Genomic DNA, 23,210 nt, shown 5'->3' on the forward strand with positions numbered 1-23,210 from the left:
ATATATATTTTGATATATTAACATTAGAAAATACATATTTTCACATGAAACTAATTAATTGCGGTATTAATATGCATATGGGTTAGTATAAAATAAAAAAAAGTGCCACGCTAAAATGTTACCTGCTTAAAATATGGTTTTGTTTTATATAAACTATGTGTATGAAACAGATATATCAAAGGTGCGCAAGAACAACACAGACGATGCGGGAACCTCTCTTGAGAACACGGGCGGACAACCTGTACCAGTCATCGCAGGCTCAGTTGGAGGGGTGGTGGAGCTTATTGTCATTGGTGTGGTCATAACGTTCGTGATTATGAGAAAAAGGTATTACTTTCCATAAAATATCCATTCAAAAACGAGATGACCTTTATTGCTCTCTTTGTATGTCGAGTAGTACAGGAATATTGTGACACGCGACACATTTTGTAATAATACATGACTGACAAAATACAAAACACAAAGTCATGAGAAACAATTGGTTCAAATAAAATTAAGTTCTGTTAACAGGTAAGTTTTCAAAAGATATTTTACGAATACGCAATTAAAAACACCGTAGTTTTACACCCACAAAGTATCAATACATTCAGAGCGCATTCAGTTGATTTTTATTTTAAAATTCAAAGACATTCTTACTTACCTGTATTACATATCTTGATATGCACGCACTAGACGGAGCAAAGAACCATCAGATCAGTTTGCTAGATTTGATGAAGACCAGCCAACCAGTACAAACGAGTACCACACAATTGGAACATTACCTGAACGATCTACAGGTAGCAATAACGCGATTTATGTCGTAGTTTACTTCCTGCTAAAGTCCGTATCAATCTTACATAAAGATCGAGTGTCCCATTCATTGTTTGCTTAAGTAGACACCACCGAAACTACACGCCGCTATGCTTCTTTTACATTTACAAAACATGTAATATGATATTATGATAAGATAGGGTAAACTTTGACATCTTGAATAGTCGTGGACCGTTGATATCGTAGCCGAAGCTAAATTGAGGATAATGAATAGCGTAAATTATGTATACCGATGTTTAAAGAATTTTTTCATATTAAGGTATAGAACGGAAATAAAACGTTTACAAGATGGCTTAATTGAAGCAATATAAAACCATAAACTTGTTATTTTAATGTGTGAGACTAAACGCGTTATGTAGATAAAGTAAAAGTAACAATTGATAAATACATGCTATAATTGCCATTGTTTTTTAATTTTGCTTATATAAGAGGGGGGACAATTCCGTCAAAACATGATTATGTTTCAATTTGATAACATAAGCGCCACCGTCAGATAGTATGCGACCAAATATCACAACTTAAAGCCGAGTCGCTAGATGGTACACCTTCTGAAAACATTGTTAAACTTTATTTTAACGTTTCAAATATTGACCCATATTTTGAGTCTTAACAGTCACTTGATTATTTGTAGCATGAACAGTTTCAGGATGCGAACGTCATTTACAAAGTTAAACACAATACGAACAAAAATTAGCAAAACATCTAACAGTGGTGTGTGCTATGCGTCTATCGGAGAAAAATTAGATGAACAATTACAGAAGAATTTATTTTACCAAAACAATGTTCTTTTCAAACCGTTCAAGACTAAATGTCGGTGCGTAAGTAAGTCTCTTTCATATTTTATGCACGCAATTGGGGAGCTGTATGGCACTGTATAATACATGTCTTTATTATATATTTTATATCTTTATAATGGAAGAAAACGCCATGGTAAGATTATTGATTTTGTTTCAGTTATAAGTCATTCGCATGTGATAGCGAATCCGAATTATGACCCTTCAAAAGACGTGCTCTCATTGAGACGGAATGGCGATAACCTTCAGAGCGAGTCAGACACAGATACAGATGTACTGGAAATAGGTATATTTATTTGATTTTACTTAAATATACTAATACAGCTGATGTATATTTTATTAATGTACATTTACACATTATTACTCGAATAGATCTATGAAATAATATCTTTATGTATGTATGTCGTCAAAACGAAAACATTTCACAACACAAAATACCTAGTGTGAACGTATTTTAAGGCATCCATGTTAATCCCATTTGATGTTCAAGCCATTTAACGGTTTATCAAATTAACGATTTGTGGTTCGGCAAAAAAAATCCCCCGTGCTATAGTATGATGTCATGCGCACTATTTTTATACACGAGGATGAAAGACGCACACAAGCTCGGCATCAAGACCGCCCTAATTCCCCCAAGAGGAGAATGTTTACTACATTGGTTTACAGGACATCCAGAAAAGGAAGATTGCAGTGGATCAACTCGCGGAATTCGTGGCATCGAAGCCGTTTGAATATTTCCAGGATGAATTTGACGTTATAACTGTTTATTGATGTTTTTTGTGTGTGGATCATAACGTTTTATAATGAACGCTTTATAATAAAACAGTTTCTATATTAAACATTCTACCTTTCTCCTACTTAGGATTGTCGGTATGCACATTATTCGTTTACGTATATAGTGTTTATATGTTATAATTTGGGTATAATATACCGGTTAATTAGTTTGAAAAAATACCCTTTACTTGTTTTCTTTTTTGTTTTTGTGAAAATAGTTCAGCTCCACTATTTTCGTGAATGACAGAAATTCCCATACGGTCTAACGAGGCCACACAATGAAGCCAGAAAGCCTGATAATGTCGCTAAAAACCGATGCCAAGGAATATATGCATGTAAGCAGGTTTTTACAATGTAAGCGTCTGAAATAGGTCCGTTTAAACATGCAGATGTCTTGAAATTACAATATAAAGCATATGGTAAAAAAGACGATGATCTGTGCTGAAGTCTCAAGGTGTCCCTACCAAGCAATGTGTAGCTATAAAAAAATGTATTTGCTGAAATAAATTTGCAGATGATGATACGAGGTTCAATGTTAAAGGAGGCAAAAATGACTACATCAACGCAAATTTCATTGATGTAAGTAGTATAGAAAAGTTCCTAATCCATATAATAATCGATAAAATGCTTACGACTTACGTTCTGTGATTGTATTGATGATGGAAACTCATACGGTCATATTTTCTTGAACACATAGATATCGATATACAAAGCATGGAAATCCCACATAATAAATGTATATCCTTCGTTTATAGGGTTTTCTTAACAGGAATGCCTACATCGCCTCACTCGGTGAGTTATTTGTGAATTGTTCATTGTTTGTTATATATCTATCTAACAAGCAAAGGGACAACGATTATTAACGGTGTGAACCAGGACTGCAAAGTACGTTACGCGTAAATTTAATACACGCTAGTTTCTATTGTATTTTATTCTTACTTGACTCAAATGTTCGTACTCATGTGTACAAGTACTGTCTACTTTTATAATGAGCTTTTAGAAAAGTCTCTATTTATAAAAACATTCACAAGGTCCAGCTTTTTCAATACAGGTCCGATGAAAAAGCAAATGGGGGACTTCGGGATATTCTTGAAGATGATTTGGCAAAACAAGGTTGAAAAGGTGGTAATGGTCACCAACTTGGATGAAGAAGGGGTCAGTATACAATGTTTTACTATTACATTATGCATATTGAAACGCAGATTTATGCACGGTACATGTACGTGAAACGCAGATTTATGCACGGTATGTTCAAAATGGCAATTCAGAATACTACGGAAAATACCAATAAATATTTGGAAATATCACTATTATAATAGTATTATATTCATTTTGTCGATACGTTTATTTTAAAGTTTCATAATATTCAATGAATAATGTTTCGACGTTGAGTACACTGTGCGTTAAATAATTGAAAGTAAATGGTTTATTATCCACATATATTCAGAAAACGAAGTGTGAGAAGTACTGGCCTAATGTCGATGACACAAAGGCGTATGGTGATGTGCTAGTCAAGGGACTAAGAAGTGTATGCTGAATATACACGTCGAACGATCCAAATGACCCACGTAAGCGTGATTTAATGTGACCTGAAATGTATCTGTAATCCATCTTTAATGCATTCACAATACTGTGGGGAATACCGAACCGTCAGTATATCATTGTTTCCTGTAAACAGAAATCAATAATCGATGAAAGATGTTGATATTATTAACAATTATTCGATTTCACTTACTAGTTACCGGATATAGTGTGGTCGCATGCCTTATATAGATTGTGATTTTGTTTCAAAAACATAGAAATAATTTCATTCGAAAATGCTATGTGATCAGACCCCTATTTATTTCATACGCAGGGTTCGAACTCTCGCACACTTTACCACCTTCACTTCACTGCCTGGCGTGACAAGGGGATCCCGGAGGATGTGACAGCTCTGACAGAATTTAGACTGAGGGACCTGCGAGTTGAGACCAAACTGGACGGACCCACACTCGTGCACTACAGGTATGTACATCACTGATAGAATTTAGACAGAGGGTCTTGCGAGTTCAGACCAAACTGGACGGACCAACTCTCGTGCAATGCAGGTATGTACACCACTGGTAGAGTTCAGACAGAGGGTGCTACGAATTTCAACCAATCTAGACGGACCAAACACTCGTGCATCGCAGATGAGAATATATGATTCAAATTGTTTTGTTTGATTAGCGTGATAAGTGTACAGAACTTATAAAACAATAAAATATTTAGTGAACTTAACAAAACAAGTATTTTAATTATCGTCAATATGTCAATACTACATAAATCCTCTGTTATTCTTCTGATCTCAATGGCGTACAGAAATAGGTCGTTTGTACGGGGAATATGAATCGCATACCGCAATATTAATACTTACGTTTTATTTGGCCGGAATCCAATATCTGTAAAAGCTGTCACTTCTGCCTAAAAAAGGTCGTACATGGACATTTGTTGCGCTGGACGTTCTGATACACGAGGGCTCTATAAAACTATAATAATTGTTTGAACTAACGTCAGTACTGATATAGGCCGTACGGGGATCTACATTGCCACGAATATTCTTATAAATTTGATTTCTCTACAGTACCGGTATTGGCCGCACGGGAACCTACATCGCCCTGGACATTCTGATACACGAGGGCGAGGCGAATGAAGCCGTGGAGATACATGGATGTGTGCTGGACATGAGGAGGAACAGGGTTAACATGATCCAGACAGTTGTAGGTCAAACAAACGTAAAACGAAATATAATGCAAATGAATAGTTTTATGGTTTACCAGAGAAAAAACATTTCTACTGACGTAAACATCTTAATGCCAGTTATGAATATATGCTTGTAATTAATCTTTTCTTATCTACAACAGGGTACAACGCACATGGCACTCAAATAGATGTCAAAGTGGTTAGTGTGATTAAATATTGCAGGAGCAATACGAGTTTCTACACAGAGCCCTTGTTCACGCCTTAACCTTTGACTGCGCGCCCGTGGCCGCTAACCAGTTAGAGAACTATGTCTCAAAGACAGGACAACAGCAACGAGAAACGCAGTTCAATGTGAATATATTTTCTTCTTTGTTTTACAATAATCCAATGCTTGTACAATAATATGCGGAATCATTATATTTTAAGTATTTTTTCTTAGCTCAGGCTATTTGTTTCGCCTTGTTCTTATTGCTGTAGATTTGTATTGCATGTTTATTAATTTGTTACGTTAATGTGACACACTTTTAACAATATGATAAGTGTTCGTGATTTTTAGCTACTGATGTCCATTTCTCAACATGTGGTTCCTGAGGAACAAGTCAATATAGCAAGAAATAAAAGTTTAAAGAACAAACATCGGCGTGTGGCTGATATTCCAGGTAATTGTTTGACTTAATGCATATGCGTAAGAATGTGACATATTGATGTCGTGTTTGGTAATGAAGTACAACTATTTACAGGAATCGTCTAAATTGAGGAAAGTATCATTTTGTTTCAGGTTTAAACGGATACATTATTGGATGTATTCAATCCAGATTAAATCACAACCTACGCACACAGGAATGAGAAACTGTCAATTTCACTTCCGTCTTGTGTATCCCCATGATTATGTATTTTGGGATGTCGCTGTCACGATAGTGTGCTTGTACAATATATGATCTACTGTTTCAGTCAATAAACTTCCTTTGTGTTAAAGGCCGGGTTTAATGTTTTTTTCAAATCCTCAAAGTTATGTTTACGTTATTATCCTTAACACAAAAAAATCGAAAAATAATCAAATGTATGACAAACAGCTATTTGTTTGTAATAGTTACGTTAAATACATTTAGCTTAAAAATTTTCTTAACTTGATTCTTTTTTAATTAATTATACTTGGCAACGGTGAACAAACTCGAAACAATTTTAGATAAAGTTGTTAATTTATCTTAAGGTGCATGATTGTTCCCCAGGTGATGAATACAGACCTCGACTCCAAGGTACAAGCGACTAAATCAACGCGGTCTACATTGACGTATGTACCAAAGTTTTGCACACAAATCAATTATTTATGTAGTATAAAATATTAAGTGTTTAATAAGCCCTCTACAGATGTTACATGAGGGGATTTCTGGTGTAACCCCGGTCCGTCCGTCTTTTCGTGAATCAGTCGGAATCCAGATCCTTTTATAACTCTTAGGTTTCATTAATTTTTTCGTCAGAAAGAAATGTTTGGTTGCTTTGGTAACAAAACTAAAATAAGGATTCTGTTATCGCCAAAACAAATTGAAACCTTTGTTTTGTGGATAAAAGGTCATATGGGGAATATGCACGTAATATTAGGTGTTTCGTCAGACAATGAGTGTAGTTGCTATGGTTACAGATGTATTTGAAAACTGAAAAATGTATCCTTCTACGGCTCAAAACGTACTTTACCACTGGATGATTGAACAGACATCACATGATGAATCTGAGTGTTATTTCAGTTTGTTTCTATTTGGCCGTCCGTCTGTCCGTCCGAAGTGTATAAACATATAATTGTAGCTAGGATAAATCTCAGCATTCGGTGGCTACCATATGTGGATTATGCACACTATTTAAGTGTACTTGTTGTTGGTTTTTTGACAGAAGAAAATTGTGATTTCTATGACCACTGAAGTAAGGTAGAATTATATCTGAATCCTTCGACAACTCAATACTTACTTAACTAGATTGGTGAAACTCAATATGTGAATAGGCATCTTATTGCAGTGTTTTCGTGAAACCAATTAGTGCTAGAATTTGATAACATAATTTGTTTTAAACGGTACGAGACTTATATACTCTGATCTTATAATTTTACTGTGCCACAAAAAAGCAGTTGTTAAATGTGTAAATATTTCGTATATAAAGAAAACGTGTTCTCTCCCTTTAAAGCAACTTGAGTTTCTCTTTATACAAATTCAGAACGGAGGCCAGAAGAAAACGGTTACGCATATCGCGTATGCGGACTGGGAACAAGACAGAGGCGTTCCTAATTCTGCCTCCGATTTCATTCAGTTCATACACAATGTGGAGAAATAAGCGTCTGAAGGGACCAACCAGGGACCTGTTGTACTTCATTGTCTGTAAGTAGACTAGAATGTTAACTAAGCTGATACCGGTTGTTGTTTCGTCGTGTTGAATTTAATTCAATATGGTTCCTGCAAAAGAAGTCAAGCTCGCGGATATGTCAATTGACATTCCTCATTAGTCGCATTAAGTCATATGCGTCTTTTTACTCACGTATTTTCAAAATAGAACAGAACAGTGTTCTGTATACGCATAGTTTCTGTTTCGTTGCCTCCGAGGCAATGACCGTTCCTATTATTGGATTGAAAATAAGTATAAAGCTTATCAGTGGGCTTATATTTCTGCCACAATACTTCTAGAATGTGATATCGGCTTCTTATAAAGCTGTTGGTATCCTTTGCTTATATTCAATTATACAGCGTCATTATTAGTTTCATTTCATTTTGTCTGAACTACACAGTGACGTTGCCATGAAGTGCGGTTTGTTCTCTGTGGTTTCTACTCTGCTAAAGAAGATTGCGATCGACCACGAGGTCAGCGTCGTGAACGCTGTAAGAAAGGTTACGGCAAGCAGACATGGCGCTATCGCTGCCCAGGTAACATTAATTATATAGCGCTGTCATAAAGATAAAGGCCAGGAGACGTTTCAAAGTTAATACACAGTTATCAATAACCACCGCCTCAAAAGGTCATGAACGCTGTCAGAAAAGTAAGAACTTTGGCGGCTTCTCTACACAGGTAACATCAACCACTGTATTAATGGTTCATGAACGCGGTCAGAAAGGTCAAGGTCAGGTGACGTTGTTTTAAGCAATCCAATGAAACTTTAATAAATGCTACATGAAAACAGTCAAGAAGGTCAAGGCTAGGAGTCGCGACGCAAGCAATACATATTTAACCGTTAGAAGAATCTAAGTACATGTAGTTAATGAACATCAAAACGTACATGTCTATGAGACATTGCGCTATAATTATACATAGGTCACCTTTTAAGCGCTGCATTAATAATTTAACACACTGTAAGAAAGGTAAACCACAAGCGACGTGGCGTGTTATATTCACATGTAACCTTGACGACTGTATTAATAATTAAAGGATGCCGTAAGAGAGGTCAAGGCAAGTAGCAGCTGCGCCATCAATACAATCACATAAAGCACATAATCAAATGTTAATGAATTCTATCAGAAAGGTCAAGATGATAAGTCATGGCGCTTTCAATACAAATGTCAGCTTAACCAATATATTAATATTTCATGGACACAGAAAGGTCAATGCAAATAGAAGTTGCACTTTTAATAAATGGTTTAACTGAACCTTTGTATTCAACGTTAATATGTAACGTCTCAAAGACCAAGACAATGAGTCGTGGCGCTCTCAATACAATGGTAACTTTTACCACTGTATTTATTGTTTACTGACATATAACATTTTTACAGCGTGTGACACTCATCAGAAAAATAAGAATAATAAGGGAGGAAACATACTTGGCAAAAGTATATTTTTATTAAATATTATTATTTTGATATTTCAGGAACAGTTTGACTTCTGCTACGAGTGCGTTCTTCAGCACATCCGATATTTTGCCCCCAACTCGAACTTCGCAGCATAGTGATTCACTGACGTTACACTAAATTGCATAACACGGAATTGTTATACAAGACTTTCACACTCAGAAATCATTCTAGTGATGTTGCAAAGAGCTACTCAAGTTAGTTTGTCTTAAAAATATGCATATTTAGCGGTTAACCTTATGAAAAGCTGTTAACATATGTAACGCTTAACATTGCGCCTTGATGCTTTAAACTCCAGTAGGTCAGATTATAAAACAGATACATCTCCGGATTACTTTTTTTTCGTTGTTTGCATTTTTTATTCACGAACATTAATATAAGTTTTCATAATTGTGTTTATATGCACAACCGCAACACTTACCCATTATTGACAAACTTAAGTATTCATCTTTTTAAATTAAGTGTATCTTTTATTTAAAGACATTTTCGTAGATTACAAGCTAAGGCCAACAACAATTGCCCTACATATATGGTTTCTGTGGTTTCATTATTCCTACAATTTATCGGCAATTTACAATAAGGCAAGTTCGAATTGTTAAAACATAATTATGTCACAGGCTCTTTAAGGTGTTCTTTTGGGATTTTATCCTATAACTAGTTTAAGTTAAACAGAGCCTGTCGAAAAAGCAGCAAATATATTAAAAAGCAAAGCACAATTTTTCAAACAGCGAAATAGGAAACCTTTTTTTAATATAATTTCATATATTTCATATAGCATTATGTTATAAATACCCCAAATAATTTATGGTAAAAGTCGGCAATTAAAATCTTAACAAAGTTTAAATAATGTAAACCAAAGACTTTTAGTTAAAATAGTTTAGATTATAAAACGAAAAGATATGATCGCTTTATGTTTTCTGTTTTGGTGCAAAGACCCACAGTATTTAAATTTCGAGGGATTCTTCTTTCTAGTTCAGTGAGCCAGCATCATTTAATAAACGCATTTGACACATGTCCTGTTATATACTTAGCTATAATATCTCATTTTAGTATCCGTAAATATTTTACAACTATGAGTCATTCACTTTTAAGATCACGTAGTGCAAACTGAAGCCCAGCCTATATGCATGACTAAAAACAATGAAAAATTTACCAACGTTGTTTCATTCAAAAATTAATGTATAGAGGGCGTATCTCCATATCTAGGGACACGTAACAATTTGCTAACATTTAATTAAGATCCTTCATGTGTGATCCTCCTTTTATTCTACAGTTTAACTTGCGTAATACTTATGATTTCATACTGTTTTTAGTTCACCAGAATTAGTGAAAATATCTCTTGCTTACTGTTATTAAGATATGTTGTAGATATATGTTAAGTGCATTTTAAATAATCCTCATATCCATGCATTTACTACAGCTTATAATGAACCTGCAATTTCTTATTACTTTACATATATTTTTTAGGACAATACTAATTACTTTTTTGTATTACAAAATATCTAAGCTTTATAAACTGTGCAATAAATAAAATAATACTTATTGCTTTGTCGATATTTATTTATCGCAGAACAATAAATAACTTAGTATTGACAATAAAGGTGTAAAATGCTGATGCCCCCATGACACATATTTTAAAACAAACGAATCAACAATAAAAAGATGACTTGCTTCAAACAAAAATCATCTGCTTATATTTGCATAACACTTGAAATAATATTGTGCGATTTCCTTCGTGCAGGACAGACAGCTGCAATGCTTAATGCCTCTCACTTGGATACAAATGACATCTTCATATTAACCATAAACAAGCGAGTCGATACAACAGCCAGAGGAAGACAGTGTGTCTCTTTATCCTCTCTACTATCATGTAAAATGTTACAGGCAAATAATATATGTCTTAGCTCCGTCATTACGACTTGATAAGATTTATGCGCTTCAGTTCGACTCTTTCATCGCGAAACGCGCAGGCTTCATTGATCGTCTTTCTGTGGACATCAGCGATGTCACTGCAAGGAATATGTAGATCTGTATATATAAGTATAAAGTAAGGCACACCAAAGATACATATTTAAACACTTCATAATTTCAACACGTTATGATTCTGATTAGTTAAATGGTGAATAACACAGGAAAGTTTGGTTCCATGTCATGACCAAGATGTCTTGCACATCTGCACTTCATGGCGATAACGCATTTCAGTTCAATAGCTTGCGAAATAAAGAAGTAGTTTCATATATTTTTTAAATTTTATGCTGCCAAACTGATACACCAACGAACATACCGACAGCTTAACTCCTTTGTGCCCCCTGACTAATTTTTTTTTGGTACGATGAAAGGAAAAGCTCAAAGCTGCACTCTCCATATGACTCCAACCTTGGTCCAATTCGGAGAAAAGGACAACATACAAACCACAACATGAAATCATAAATAGCGTTATCACAACAATAAGAAATTCTGTCATAAATACATATTAAAGGGACCTACCGGAGCTGCCTGGGTCTGATTTTTAAGCCTTCCTTTTGTAGATGTACTCCATGAGGATACGCTTGTTCTTGAAGTCGTTACCTTCAGATACATTTATAAAACATGTGATCATTATAATAATCATATATTGTTCGCATATATACAATTGCATATAAGATCACTCTAAACAAACAATGCAAATAAGATCACTCTTAACAAACAATGAAATGACCGCAGTGTTATTATAGATCAAAACCACTATTTGTTACAGTTTATGTTGGTTAAAAAACACTAAATTTTAACTGTTTTAGTCCATTTTTCAGGTTTTAGTTCCTCGAATTTTTACTCAACTGAAATAATTTTCAAAATAGTAGTCTAACTATTGTATTAAAAACACACAAAAGGGTCTCCTGATTTAATTGAAACATGAACATTTTTGAATGACGACTTTTAAACCTACAAGTACACTGTACTCATTGGAATGTTTTGTTTTGAGCTATGTTATACGCATATGTACAAAGACAAACAGTTTTTATCATTATCGTGATCACATGTGTTATAAATCTAACTATATCAAATTATTCCAGAAATCAGCAGTTTTGTGTTTGATTTCGTATATTGTTCCTGAAATCTCACTAAAAGTCGTCATTCAAAAATGTTCATGTTTCAATTAAATCAGGAGACCCTTTTGTGTGTTTTTAATACAATAGTTAGACTACTATTTTGAAAATTATTTCAGTTGAGTCAAAATTCGAGGAACTATATATGCGAATAAAATACTTATAATAAATGTGTTTCTTGCAAAGATTTTTGATTATCAGCATAATTAGTAATAAAGTATTGTAATAATTCATTTGATTTGTAAAAGCTCGCAACACAAAATCAGCACCTCGATATTTTCTCCTTTTTTGATAGGTTGGCGGCCATTTTGAAAATGGTGGCCATTTTGAAAACTATGAATTGGGTCCATAGCCTATTTTGTCTTAAATACTTTAAACTACCAATGAGCAAAGTGTGTTGCTTTTATCAAAAAGTGAACAATTCCACTGAATACAAGCACCATATGTGGTGGAGGATATGACCGCGGTTAGATTTTAAGGCAGTTTTAAGGTCTGGAAGTGTGAACTCGTTGAATGCAGTTATTTCTTTATTTAAGGCCTGACACAATATGTTGAGCATATTATACAAATTAAGGTATCTGTAAATACAAAAAAAAAGAAAAACACTTCCTTACATAACATTCATTCAATGAGTTATGCAATTATAGATTTGAGGTGGAAAATCCTATTTTTTTGTACTTTAAGCGGCCATTTTGGTAGCCATTTTGACTTATATGCAATATTTAATTCATTTTTTTTCATGTAAAAACATATTTTCATTAATTAATAACATAAAACAGCTAATTTTAATGCCAAAAACAGAATATTTTAATCAAATATGGCAGTAACATGTAATTTCCTAAAGTTTGGCGGCCATCTCGGCGGCCATCTTGAAAATGGCGGCCATCTTGAAAATTGGAGATGGGTCCATAGCTAAAATTGAATAAAATACTTAAATCTACAAATGTGCCAAGTTTGTTGCTTTTATCAAAAAATGAACAATCATTTCACCATATGACCCCACTATAAGGACTGTATTGCGTTTAAGAGAAGTGCGAATATCATGTCAGAGCCGTTGACGTTGTTAAATAAATACCTTATTTGAATGTACGCATACTTTACGAAATTTGTACAGACATTTTCTTTGTATTTAAGAAAAGTGTAAAACAGCGAGCTTCAAAAATGAAATTCAATAAATATGTGGTAAGAATGAACAGCGCGAATATAAGTTAAATACGAGAACACAGTATCTAAGGGTTTAACCTGTAAATAATGTACACATATCGAGGGACATGCGCACATTTTATTGATTTTTACCCTCGATCGTGATTTACCGGTTAACATTTCTATATAAGATACAATAGTTTCCCGCTCATCCGTCGGCTTACAACAAAGCAAAACAGAATTATGCAGCCCGTTAATCTTTAAATTATCCGGTGCGGATTTATATGCGTTGTGTTAAAGAGATTCCGTCTTTAGTAGTATGTATATTGTTCATAATTATACTTTTTTTAACCTGTGAGAAAAAGTTGGAAAAGTATCGTTTTGAAAATCTGTGAACAAGTCCCTTTAATATAATTGTAGATATTATCACAATATATTTTGTTCTTTTTGAATGGCGTTGTACTGAAACGAGAATTTTGTAACGAGTAGATAGAGCGCGTTTAAACACGTGCATTTTATCATTCAATTTCCCGAAATTGTTCAGAACTATTTTCAGAACATTTTGCTCCTCAAAATAATGCAAACTTGATTTCATGTTTTATATATAGTAACACATTCACAACACATATTAAACCCTTATGTCGGTCATTAATGGTGTTTGTGACAAAAACCCAAAACAACATTGTTTTTAATTGTGTGTTTTATTTATTCATGCACTCGTTTTACTGTCGAAATCGCAGCTAACCGCGTTCCTGAAATAAGAAAGCAACATCTGTTTAAATCAGTCGTAGAGAAGATTGTCAGAAAACACAAATACAAATAATAAAAAAATAAAATTTAACTATTTAACAGTTTTTAAATACAACATAAAGGCATTATTTAAGTTTCTTTAATACGCATATTTATCAACAGTTATTATCTGTATTTAACAAGTTTAAGGAAAGAACTTCATCGAAATGGGCAATCTCCACGCAGGGTTGCCGTTCCACGCTCTCACATACAACCCCTGCCATCACAAGAAAATCCTACCAGGTTCGGTAGGATGCTATTTTTGTTTTGTTTAAGTATAATAGTATGAAAAGGAGTTTCATTTTCTTTTATATTTTGAAAATACTGTTTAAATTAAGGTTCATAATTAAAAAAAAATAACTTAAATTCAAAAAAGTAAAAATTGCTTTTTTACAAATTTAAAAATTACTGTTGATACTGTAAGACGCCATTATTGTACCACGTTCCACGGATATTATGACGTAGTTGCTTATAAGTACGGCAGGTATTTTAGATCATTATATATATAAATATATGATTTTTTTAATCGGTAAAACTTTAAAGTCTTTTGTTTCCACAAAAGTAACAACTTTACTGCAAATGCTTTTTCGGCGTTTACACATTGTTATCTATGCCGTTTATACTTTAATACTCTATTATTGTATCACGTGGCACGGCTATCATCACGTGGTTCTGTATGACGGAAGGGATTTGATCCAGCTATGCTGGTTCCAGTCAAATCTCTGCGCAGAGGTTGCGCAATGGGTTGTGGACGAGTCCGTGTAAATTAGATGCGACAGATGCACAGCACAACTTTTCTACCGTTCATGCGTTTTACTCCACATGAATATGCGGGCATAATTTTTATACAAATCTTGCATGATGTACGTTAATCTGTCTTTAGAGAAAAACAACACATAAGTTTTGAACTATCTTATGAACTATTGAACTATCTAATACACTTTTGAACTATTTACGCAAACATAATGATAAATCCCAAATGGTGTGTACCTTTCGTGACGTCATTTGACGTTGCAAAGTCATTTAAGCAAAATAACAAAATGCGATTGGTCAATAAACAAAAACTAAGCCAAAGAAAACTCTAAAAAAGTATAGAACACATGTGTAATATAAAAATATATGTTATGGTTGTATTACATGGGAAACAGGGTGTGGCATGTGATAAAAAAGGATTCTGGCATTGTAAGAGAGGAAATGATCGGAAAAAAAGGAGAAATCACATCGTGCCTTTCGATTTTTTACATCAATATATAACAAAATATATATGCTTCAGCTTACACGAACTAAAATCCAATCGACAGGAGATTCCACCACAACATACCGAGAACTCCGGACTCTCTAGCAGTAAAGACTGTCCGCATCTACGATATTGACGCTGTCTCCAATCTGGTTTCCTCTGCGATCATGACAATAGCACATCGCACCCCTGCATCCGATGGGCTTGTAGTTTCCGAAGCGGTCACAATAGAATCGCTGACCAACGTTTATCGTTTGCTTGAAGGCATACTGGTCACGTGCGCACTATGTGGAGGTTACACAACACGTTATTTATTTTATTTTAATGTTTTCGTTTGCTCAGCGTATGCGCTATTGAGCGCGAATGAAGCTATTAGTTAAAGGGGCCTTTTCACAGATTTTGGCATTTTTTAACTTATTCATTAAATGCTTTATATCGATAAATGTAAACATTGGATCGTAAAAGCTCCAGTAAAAAATCAAGAATAAAATTAAAAAAAGGAAAACAACATTGCCCGGGCCAGGTTTCGAACCAGTGACCCCTGCAGTCCTGCCAGAGTCCTGAAGTAAAAACGCTTAAGCCTACTGAGCTATTCCGCTGAGTACACATGCTGAACGTATTTTATACGTTATATAAGCAATCTTCGTAGTTTCACAAAATTTAACGACAAAAACAGAACTCTCCAAATTATTCAATCGTTTCGCGTTGCAACGCTTTATAATTTTTAGGTTTTATAATCGTCAAAAGATGCATATAATGGCTCTATTAGACCATGGAAAATTTTCAGTATTACTGTTTCCTCACAAATATCATAACTAAAACAAAAATTTGCGAATCTGAAACAACTTTTTTCAATTTTGTCAATTTACCAAAGCGTGAAAAGATCCCTTTAAATACAACTAATGACGAAATTATTACAATATTGTATTGTAAAAATGTATCATAAGTTGGCATATCTTCAGCAATTTTTAACGTAATATAATAAAAATTGCACATGCAAAACTTCATGTGAAGAGGATCAATGCATGCAAGTTTGGATGGTGCACGTTAAAAAAAGGTAAAACATGATCCAAAACGTTGGTGTCCACGGACATGCATGTATGTCCATGGTGGCTTGTCTACTTGGTAGATGGCATATACCCACTTGTATATAAGCCTTTGTATTAATATTCGCATATGCAAAGGTATCAATATTATTTGAATGATTTGTTGATGCCACAACTAATATTGGAATACTGATTTTCACACTATATAAACATATCGTTGTATATTTTCTGAGTTTATCTTTTTTTTCTTGGGCATATTGATTGTTTTTAAACGCCGTTGCAGCATATATATTTTAAGTTCTTACGGTAGTCCATGTCGACGGCCTCCCACCTGTTGACCGCGAAACAAGAAATCTCAGTGCCGTCAGGAGTAACACAGATAGCTCTGTTCAAAGTAAAAGTTGCGGTTTATAGTCTGCTTCGATATACATCTACAGCCGATTTCGACATTAACCCCCTAATAGCTTTGAAAGATAAACGGCGAGTATATCAGCGTTAAATCATACCGTCTAATATTAATATTGCTTTTAACTAAAATAAAATACCTTTAAAAAGGCACTTTTAACTGGCTTTATGTCGGCCGACTTATTCTACAAAATCTCTGTGACGTCGGAAAGCCCTGAAATCTAAGCGGCGAGTATCTGCGTGTCATCACACCGAATGAGTTAAATATTGCTTTAATCTGGGAAAAGGCAACATTATTACTAAGAGTTATTTTTGTTTCAGATTTTTTTGTTCTATAAATAAATACTTTAAGCCTCTTACGTTTCTGTATTGATACAATCCCATTGCGAATAATGAAAAGGTAATTGCCGATATGTTTTGATGACAATTTGGAAAATGTTGTCGTGCACAAGAACGGATAAAGTAACAGAAGATCTTACTGGGAGCCTTGGTACTGCGTCCCCATGAAATCACCATTCGCGGCACAAAGAGGTCGCTCAAATCCCAGACGCCTGTTTGCGGCTTCCCATTCGGCAAGTCTGACGATGCAGGGACCTGGCAAGCGCGTCGTGGGTCCGTCTTTGGGGATAATCAAAGATTTAATAAAAGACAAATATTGGTGTTTTCGCGAGTTCCCGTCGTTTCGAGACCCCAGAGATTTCAGTCACGTGATAAACTATGTCTTTGGCATCAATAATGACGATCAATATTAGCAGGTTTTCTGAGATAACACGGATCTCCCCCAAATATCTGTTGATGTGTACAGTCTTTGTCGATTGATAGATCTTTGGTGGTTATTACTCAATGTACGAAGTATTATTTAAAAAAAAATAAAAACTGTTCTTGATCCGCATTAACATTTGCGTAACAAGCCGAGTACAGCCCGAGTATAGAGGGGGAAGGGGTCCTTCAAGTCAAAATTTCTAAATACACCTACGAAATCGTAATGGCTCGCGCAAAACAGCCCAGCTTGTTCAAAAATAACACATACCGTAGAAAACTGGATCGAGGCACGTAATCATACATCCGTATTGACAGCACTTCTGGCTGCCGGGGCAAGTATCGTCACCTTGACATTGCACTGGACAGATCATGGTAACGTCATCGTCGGCAGTAAATTGACGTTTCTCTCCTGTGAACATATTGCTTCAATTTTAAGTAAAACATTCGTAAAGAAGCGCGAGGTATAAAGGATCAGAAGTATTTTTTTAGGACCCCAAACCAATACAAAAGTTTTCTTGGGATCGTTTTAAATGTGTATATGTGTATGTTCGATTTTTAATCTCACACGGTTAAAAACATTTGCGCACGTGCACGGTTCACACATTTATGCAACAGAGCGGCTTCACTTCGAATGACCGTTTGAGTCGAAAGAACATGTCACCCATTACAAATGAAAATAGATTAAATCACTGTTATAAAATTATATGTTACTATTTTATACCCGCGGCTATGAGTGTATCAAAGTTATATATTTGTAAATGCTGTTAAATTTTGTCCTATTCAATGTTACAAATAAGCGTACAAAACATTTGACTTATAAAAAAAGGATTGCAAAACGCTGTTTCGGCAAATGTAACTTGAAAATGATAAGTAACTTGAAAATGATTACTAACAATTTGCCATCAAAACAAGTTTTGTATTGCGATCACCGATTACAAATATGTGCCGTGGTAACAAATTTATAAGGGTGGTCGCATCTATGTCGAGTTGCATGGGTTAAGGTTCATGTGGACCCAAACGGTAGGGCATAGCTACTAGACACAGTATGCACACCTGATATAAACTACGCAGTAAGAGTGTGTGTGTTTTTCTTAAAATTAGTCTTCATACACCAGTTTGATTCATTATTGATGATGGTTAAATGTAAAAAAATTCAAAATAATTTCAATTGAAATATCGTGTAGAATGTTTCACTCAACCCCATAATCACCATTAATGAAAAAAAAACGTCAACGCAATTCAATATAGCAAACGGACACATTCTAGAACTTTTTTCTGGAGAGACATATCTGTCCATATCTACTCCTTTATATCAGAAAAGTAACTATAAACATATAAATATTAAAACTGTGATCACCGCCTTGAAATGGTCAATTCAGAAATAATAAAATAGGTTACTGCAAAGTGGTTTTGGTATTATAATGTGGAGTAGAAGCTTTTTACTGTAACCTCTATATGGTCTGCATTCGCCCTTGTGCTTCAGAGGTACGCCCCTGAAACATTATGATATTTGCTTATAACAGACGTCAATTGTTACAGTTATAAACACGGTGGGAGTTCACATATTTGAAACGCTTTAGAAATTACTTATTGTGAGATGCTCAATCAAGTAAAAACTCGTTTTACGGTCCAGAACCTTTCCTATAGAAATACGGGATATGAAACAATTTATCCCTTGACATTCTTAACCTAAATAAAGGAAGCGCCAGACTTTATGCTCTTAAATTGAAATACAATTACAACATGTATCTACATGTATACAGTGACCATTATTCACCTAACAATATTCTTTTCGAATCTCCTTAATATTTTTTAATATATCAATATTGTAATGTAACGAACGTTACTATTCGTAAACTGGATCGAATTCGGGATATTATACATAAACGACATTATAACAAACAATGGAAATATCTCAGAAACTGTTATATTACAAAAACTAAAATCAAAACGAAACTGGTTAGCAGAAACGAACATCATTAAATTAGCTATACCTACACCATGGAAGGAAATACTCAAATCAGATGAATCGATTAACTCAAACGTAAACATTAAAACTACATACCCTTACGGCAAAAACATTGACTTGAAGACTTCACAATCTACAAAGCCCATATGAAAAGTGAAAGACGAACACGTCAAGTAAATATGTCCAAACCAAAATTGATGTCATGCAACGAGCAAATCGACTGAAGGGCACAAACATTTACGTCAATGACGACCTAACAAAAGCAAACGCAGAGATGCTTGCGTCTCTACGTCTCAAAGACCCGGGTCGTGTTGAAAGGGCTTGGTCGCATGAAGGCAAACTATTTGTGAAATAAAAGGGCAGTGAACGCAGTGAAAAAGTGCTTTTTGCCCAATATCAAAACTGGCTGAGCAAACCATGGCCAAAGAAAGAATCCAGCACATATGCAAAGAAAGCCTTCTCTGGTGCAAACCTCCGATCGCCAGTCAAGAATTCATAATACCGATGTGTAACGTGTGACAACTTTGTATGTGGTTTCAAGTCATACCAGGTTTGCATGAACTCATAGATAAAAATACATTTCTGTTAATTATTAACTACATTTTAATCTTTCATGTTGTTGTGTTAACGGAGACATATATGAAATATTTCCCACTACATGTACTCATAACTAAATTTAAAATACGCAAATCGGAGTTATTTGGCTCAACTTTTTATTTTAACGATCATTATCATTTAGTGTAGAATGCTAACTTTCTTGTACGTCTCCGGATGTGCCTATGTTGTTTGCGCAAGCACCTAAATTACTGTGTAATTTTATGTTCCTATCTGTCAATGTACTTACGCACCCACCTTCCGGCTCCCCCCCCCCCCACCCCCCGGAGTACATCCATACCTACCTGCCAACATATCTTTAATTCATTATTTCATAAGCACTTATGTAATCATCGACCTGGCAGGATATATAACCCCCAATCCTGAGTACATCCATTCTACCTGCAAACTTAAACTCATACTGTGGCCTATTGCTCGCTAATATAAATCTGGTACTGATCTAATTGTATAAATATATTACCGTTAAGTAGATCAAATAAATTTGCGAACTAGAAGCAATTGTTATCAATTGATGCGTTTTTTTCTCGCTAAGCGTACTGTTATTGTAGCGTGAAACTCGTGCAAAACGTGCAAGAATAAACAGATTTTTAAATATGATCTATAATTGCGATCTGCTTGTCGGAGTTTTCTAATCACTAGACCACGTGACTATGTGGGCGGAGCGATCGATAATTTGGCGACTGGTCAATTGCGTGACACACGGACACAAACGTTTTGAGGTCGATGTTATTTGCGAAGTAACAATCGTGGCCTACTGCAGTTTGCCCAGATGCATCCGTAGCTATAACTTCGACCTCAGAAATGTCAAAAGCAAATACTACACACAGACATTTTTTCGCTGCTGGTGTTGGTATTTGTGGTAGCGTTGAGTCTGTTTTAAGCAGGTTTTACGTGCCTAGACAGGGTACATGTCGACATTCCGCTTTTGGAGTTTTACTTGTATTACTTAGTAATGAAAAACGAGATAGATTAGTAATAAAAAATGAGAAGAGATTTTCCTTAAACGAAAAATATCATATAAGCGAAAAGGGTCATCCCTGATTAGCCTGTGTGGACTGCACAGTCTTATCTAGGACGACACTTTACGCATATGCATTAACCCCCTTTTCACAGAGCGCGGTCCATTTAAAATCTTCAGCATGACTTACCTTTCATTTTTGAACTCCCATTAAGGTATTGTTACAGTTTGCTAGATAATATTTCCCTTTAGAATGTATGTTGTAGATGAGTAAATGTAGTTTGAATGGTTCCACGGGTCGTAGTCCGAGCAAGGTTAAAGAGTATGGAATGTAAAATTTACATTCCATAATTCATTCCCTGAGCAATGCTACTCTGAACCAGACAGTGGTTGGTGTTGTTTGATCTCTCATGGTTACATCTAACCTTCCAAGTTATGCCATGTTTGTAATCATGTTTATTTTAATATTTTCTATACTGTACAAAATATAATACTCATTTATGTAATGTACTCATGTTATTTTTGCCAGGAACAATTTTAACTAAAAAGTATTCTCTATCTTATTAAAAGCACATTTCATTTTATGACGGGAAAATCTTTGAAAAATAATTGTCAACAACTTTTAACAAACATACTTATTGTTATATTTTTTAATAATTGTAAATATTGCACGAAACATTTTTTTTATTGAAAATTGCGCAAGTTTTTTTATTGTTCAGTGATACATATTTAAACAGACAACATTTGCCTTATTCAATTTCATTACATCCATATGTTATGTGGGAATTTGTAATTAAAATTCTATGATACCCATATTAGTATTGTTTTAAATGTATTGCTTGTGGTCAGGTTAATATGAATTTTAAACATGAAAGGTTATAGATCATGGGAGAAAACTCGTATGAATTGTGAATTTGGGACTGAGACTTCACGTAGTTGATCCCCTTTACTGCAGTGTCATTCATAATAGTACAACTTTAATACTTGTGTTTATTATTTATGTGTCACTTGTTATTCAAGGTTCGACTTTTTCATATAGATTTATCATATTGTTCTCTAAAAACTGTCGTACCTTACATAACATGGTAATTGTTTAAATTGCGAAATATGTTCTCTGCTGGGAATTAGTTAATACAATTTTAAATGTATGGAGGCCTTTTGAAGAAGGGGTGGGGACAGTGTAAGAATCGTCATTTTTTCTTTTAACCCATTTATGCCTAGCGTATAGAAAAAAGGCTTTGACAAACAGCGTATACCCATATGAGACGCCACATGATGTTATGTCTCATTCGGGTCTGCGCTGTTTGCTTAAAGGAATTTCTGTAAGAAATAGTCTAAATATAGAAATACATATACTAGACATCACTAATTTGGAAATGAATTGATCAAATTAGGAATTATCGGAGAGTCCACTAGGCATAAATGGGTATTGTCAAAAACAGCTATAGTATTTAATCATCTGAAGCAAGACAACATCCACTTTGTGGCTTTGCGCAGTTACTATAAGGTTTTCGGTTAAGGTCAAATTGTTTCCGGTCGAAACATGAACATATACCGGTGTCTTCGAATATATGTATCAATAATGCACTATATTTATGATCTTAATTTCGAATCATACAGTAACAGGGATTTAAACGGGATATTGATGACGACCAAGCTTAATATATAAAATAATATTTAGAAATACATGTAGAAAATACAACGACACAACGATTTGCTTGTTTGAAATACCGATGTTTATTTTGAAATAGTGTCAGTTACATGATTATAGGGCGATTTGTTACAATGACTTTAAACACACGAATCACATGACGGTTTTAAACAAACAACACATTGGGTAAAAAACTCAAGGAGCGTGTATAATGCCATAGTTTTCATGTTATGTTGATGTCAATAAAGAAACTAATAAGATTCTCAACAAATCTCTAGATACAAACAACTTTTCAATGTTATATCAACCTATGTCACAATTCAAATTTACAAATTTATCGCATATTTGAGGTAAACATAACCCCCTCGGTATAAGCCATGTGCATTTGTAAAAGTAAATTTGCTGAAAACGGTATCAACGAGTTCCGACTAACAACTATCGAAAAGGCGTTTCATAACCAGAGATATTCATAGCTTACCAAAGCTCACCTTACTATGACCTTTCTGAATGAAAAAACCGTGTCGTTTAATATCTCACTTTGTCGTTTAATATCTCACTTTCTGTACTAAAATCAGATGAATAAATTACGATGTGTATTTAAATCGTGTAAATCTGATACAAGAACATCTCAC

At 34.6% G+C, this 23,210-nt stretch overlaps 1 protein-coding gene and 3 long non-coding RNA genes across 6 annotated transcripts in view; 3 read left to right on the plus strand and 1 right to left on the minus strand.

Annotated features, from left to right (window-relative positions):
* The window catches only part of LOC127855069 (uncharacterized), a 6,366-nt gene extending 2,419 nt beyond the window's left edge, over positions 1-3,947 (plus strand). Inside the window, exons 2-9 of one of the 2 annotated variants that reach the window (XR_008037340.1) lie at positions 171-327; positions 673-776; positions 1,765-1,890; positions 2,597-2,713; positions 2,893-2,957; positions 3,134-3,170; positions 3,430-3,533; positions 3,826-3,947. This is a non-coding gene — a long non-coding RNA (uncharacterized LOC127855069). Of the gene's footprint in view, positions 1-170; positions 328-672; positions 777-1,764; positions 2,714-2,892; positions 2,958-3,133; positions 3,171-3,429; positions 3,534-3,825 lie in introns of both variants that reach the window. The other variant, XR_008037339.1, reaches the window with a different exon arrangement.
* Positions 3,948-4,978: 1,031 nt separating this feature from the next.
* Positions 4,979-5,675, plus strand: LOC127855076 (uncharacterized). The gene is made up of 3 exons (XR_008037342.1): positions 4,979-5,116; positions 5,261-5,450; positions 5,656-5,675. It is a non-coding gene; the product is annotated as an uncharacterized LOC127855076 (long non-coding RNA).
* A 277-nt stretch (positions 5,676-5,952) lies between these two features.
* LOC127855073 (uncharacterized) lies at positions 5,953-10,459 on the plus strand. Its single transcript, XR_008037341.1, has 4 exons — positions 5,953-6,390; positions 7,302-7,462; positions 7,867-8,002; positions 8,938-10,459. It is a non-coding gene; the product is annotated as an uncharacterized LOC127855073 (long non-coding RNA).
* Positions 10,460-13,790: 3,331 nt separating this feature from the next.
* LOC127855036 (antileukoproteinase-like) lies at positions 13,791-19,389 on the minus strand. Of its 2 annotated transcripts, XR_008037329.1 has the most exons (6): positions 18,835-19,389; positions 17,654-17,794; positions 17,103-17,241; positions 16,524-16,603; positions 15,214-15,456; positions 13,791-13,898 (listed from the first exon to the last, which is right to left on the minus strand). XR_008037329.1 is itself a non-coding variant. In XM_052390374.1 (5 exons), the coding sequence occupies exons 2-5, from the start codon at positions 17,754-17,756 to the stop codon at positions 15,446-15,448; spliced, it is 333 nt and encodes a 110-aa protein (XP_052246334.1). In that variant the 5' UTR covers positions 17,757-17,794; positions 18,835-19,382; the 3' UTR covers positions 13,856-15,445. The 2 variants fall into 2 exon arrangements, 1 of the variants encoding a protein (XP_052246334.1); XM_052390374.1 differs by having other exon boundaries at positions 13,856-15,456; positions 18,835-19,382.
* Between the last annotated feature and the right edge of the window lie 3,821 nt (positions 19,390-23,210).

This window comes from Dreissena polymorpha, chromosome 1 (genome assembly GCF_020536995.1).
Source record: "Dreissena polymorpha isolate Duluth1 chromosome 1, UMN_Dpol_1.0, whole genome shotgun sequence".
NCBI classification, from domain to species: domain Eukaryota; kingdom Metazoa; phylum Mollusca; class Bivalvia; order Myida; family Dreissenidae; genus Dreissena; species Dreissena polymorpha.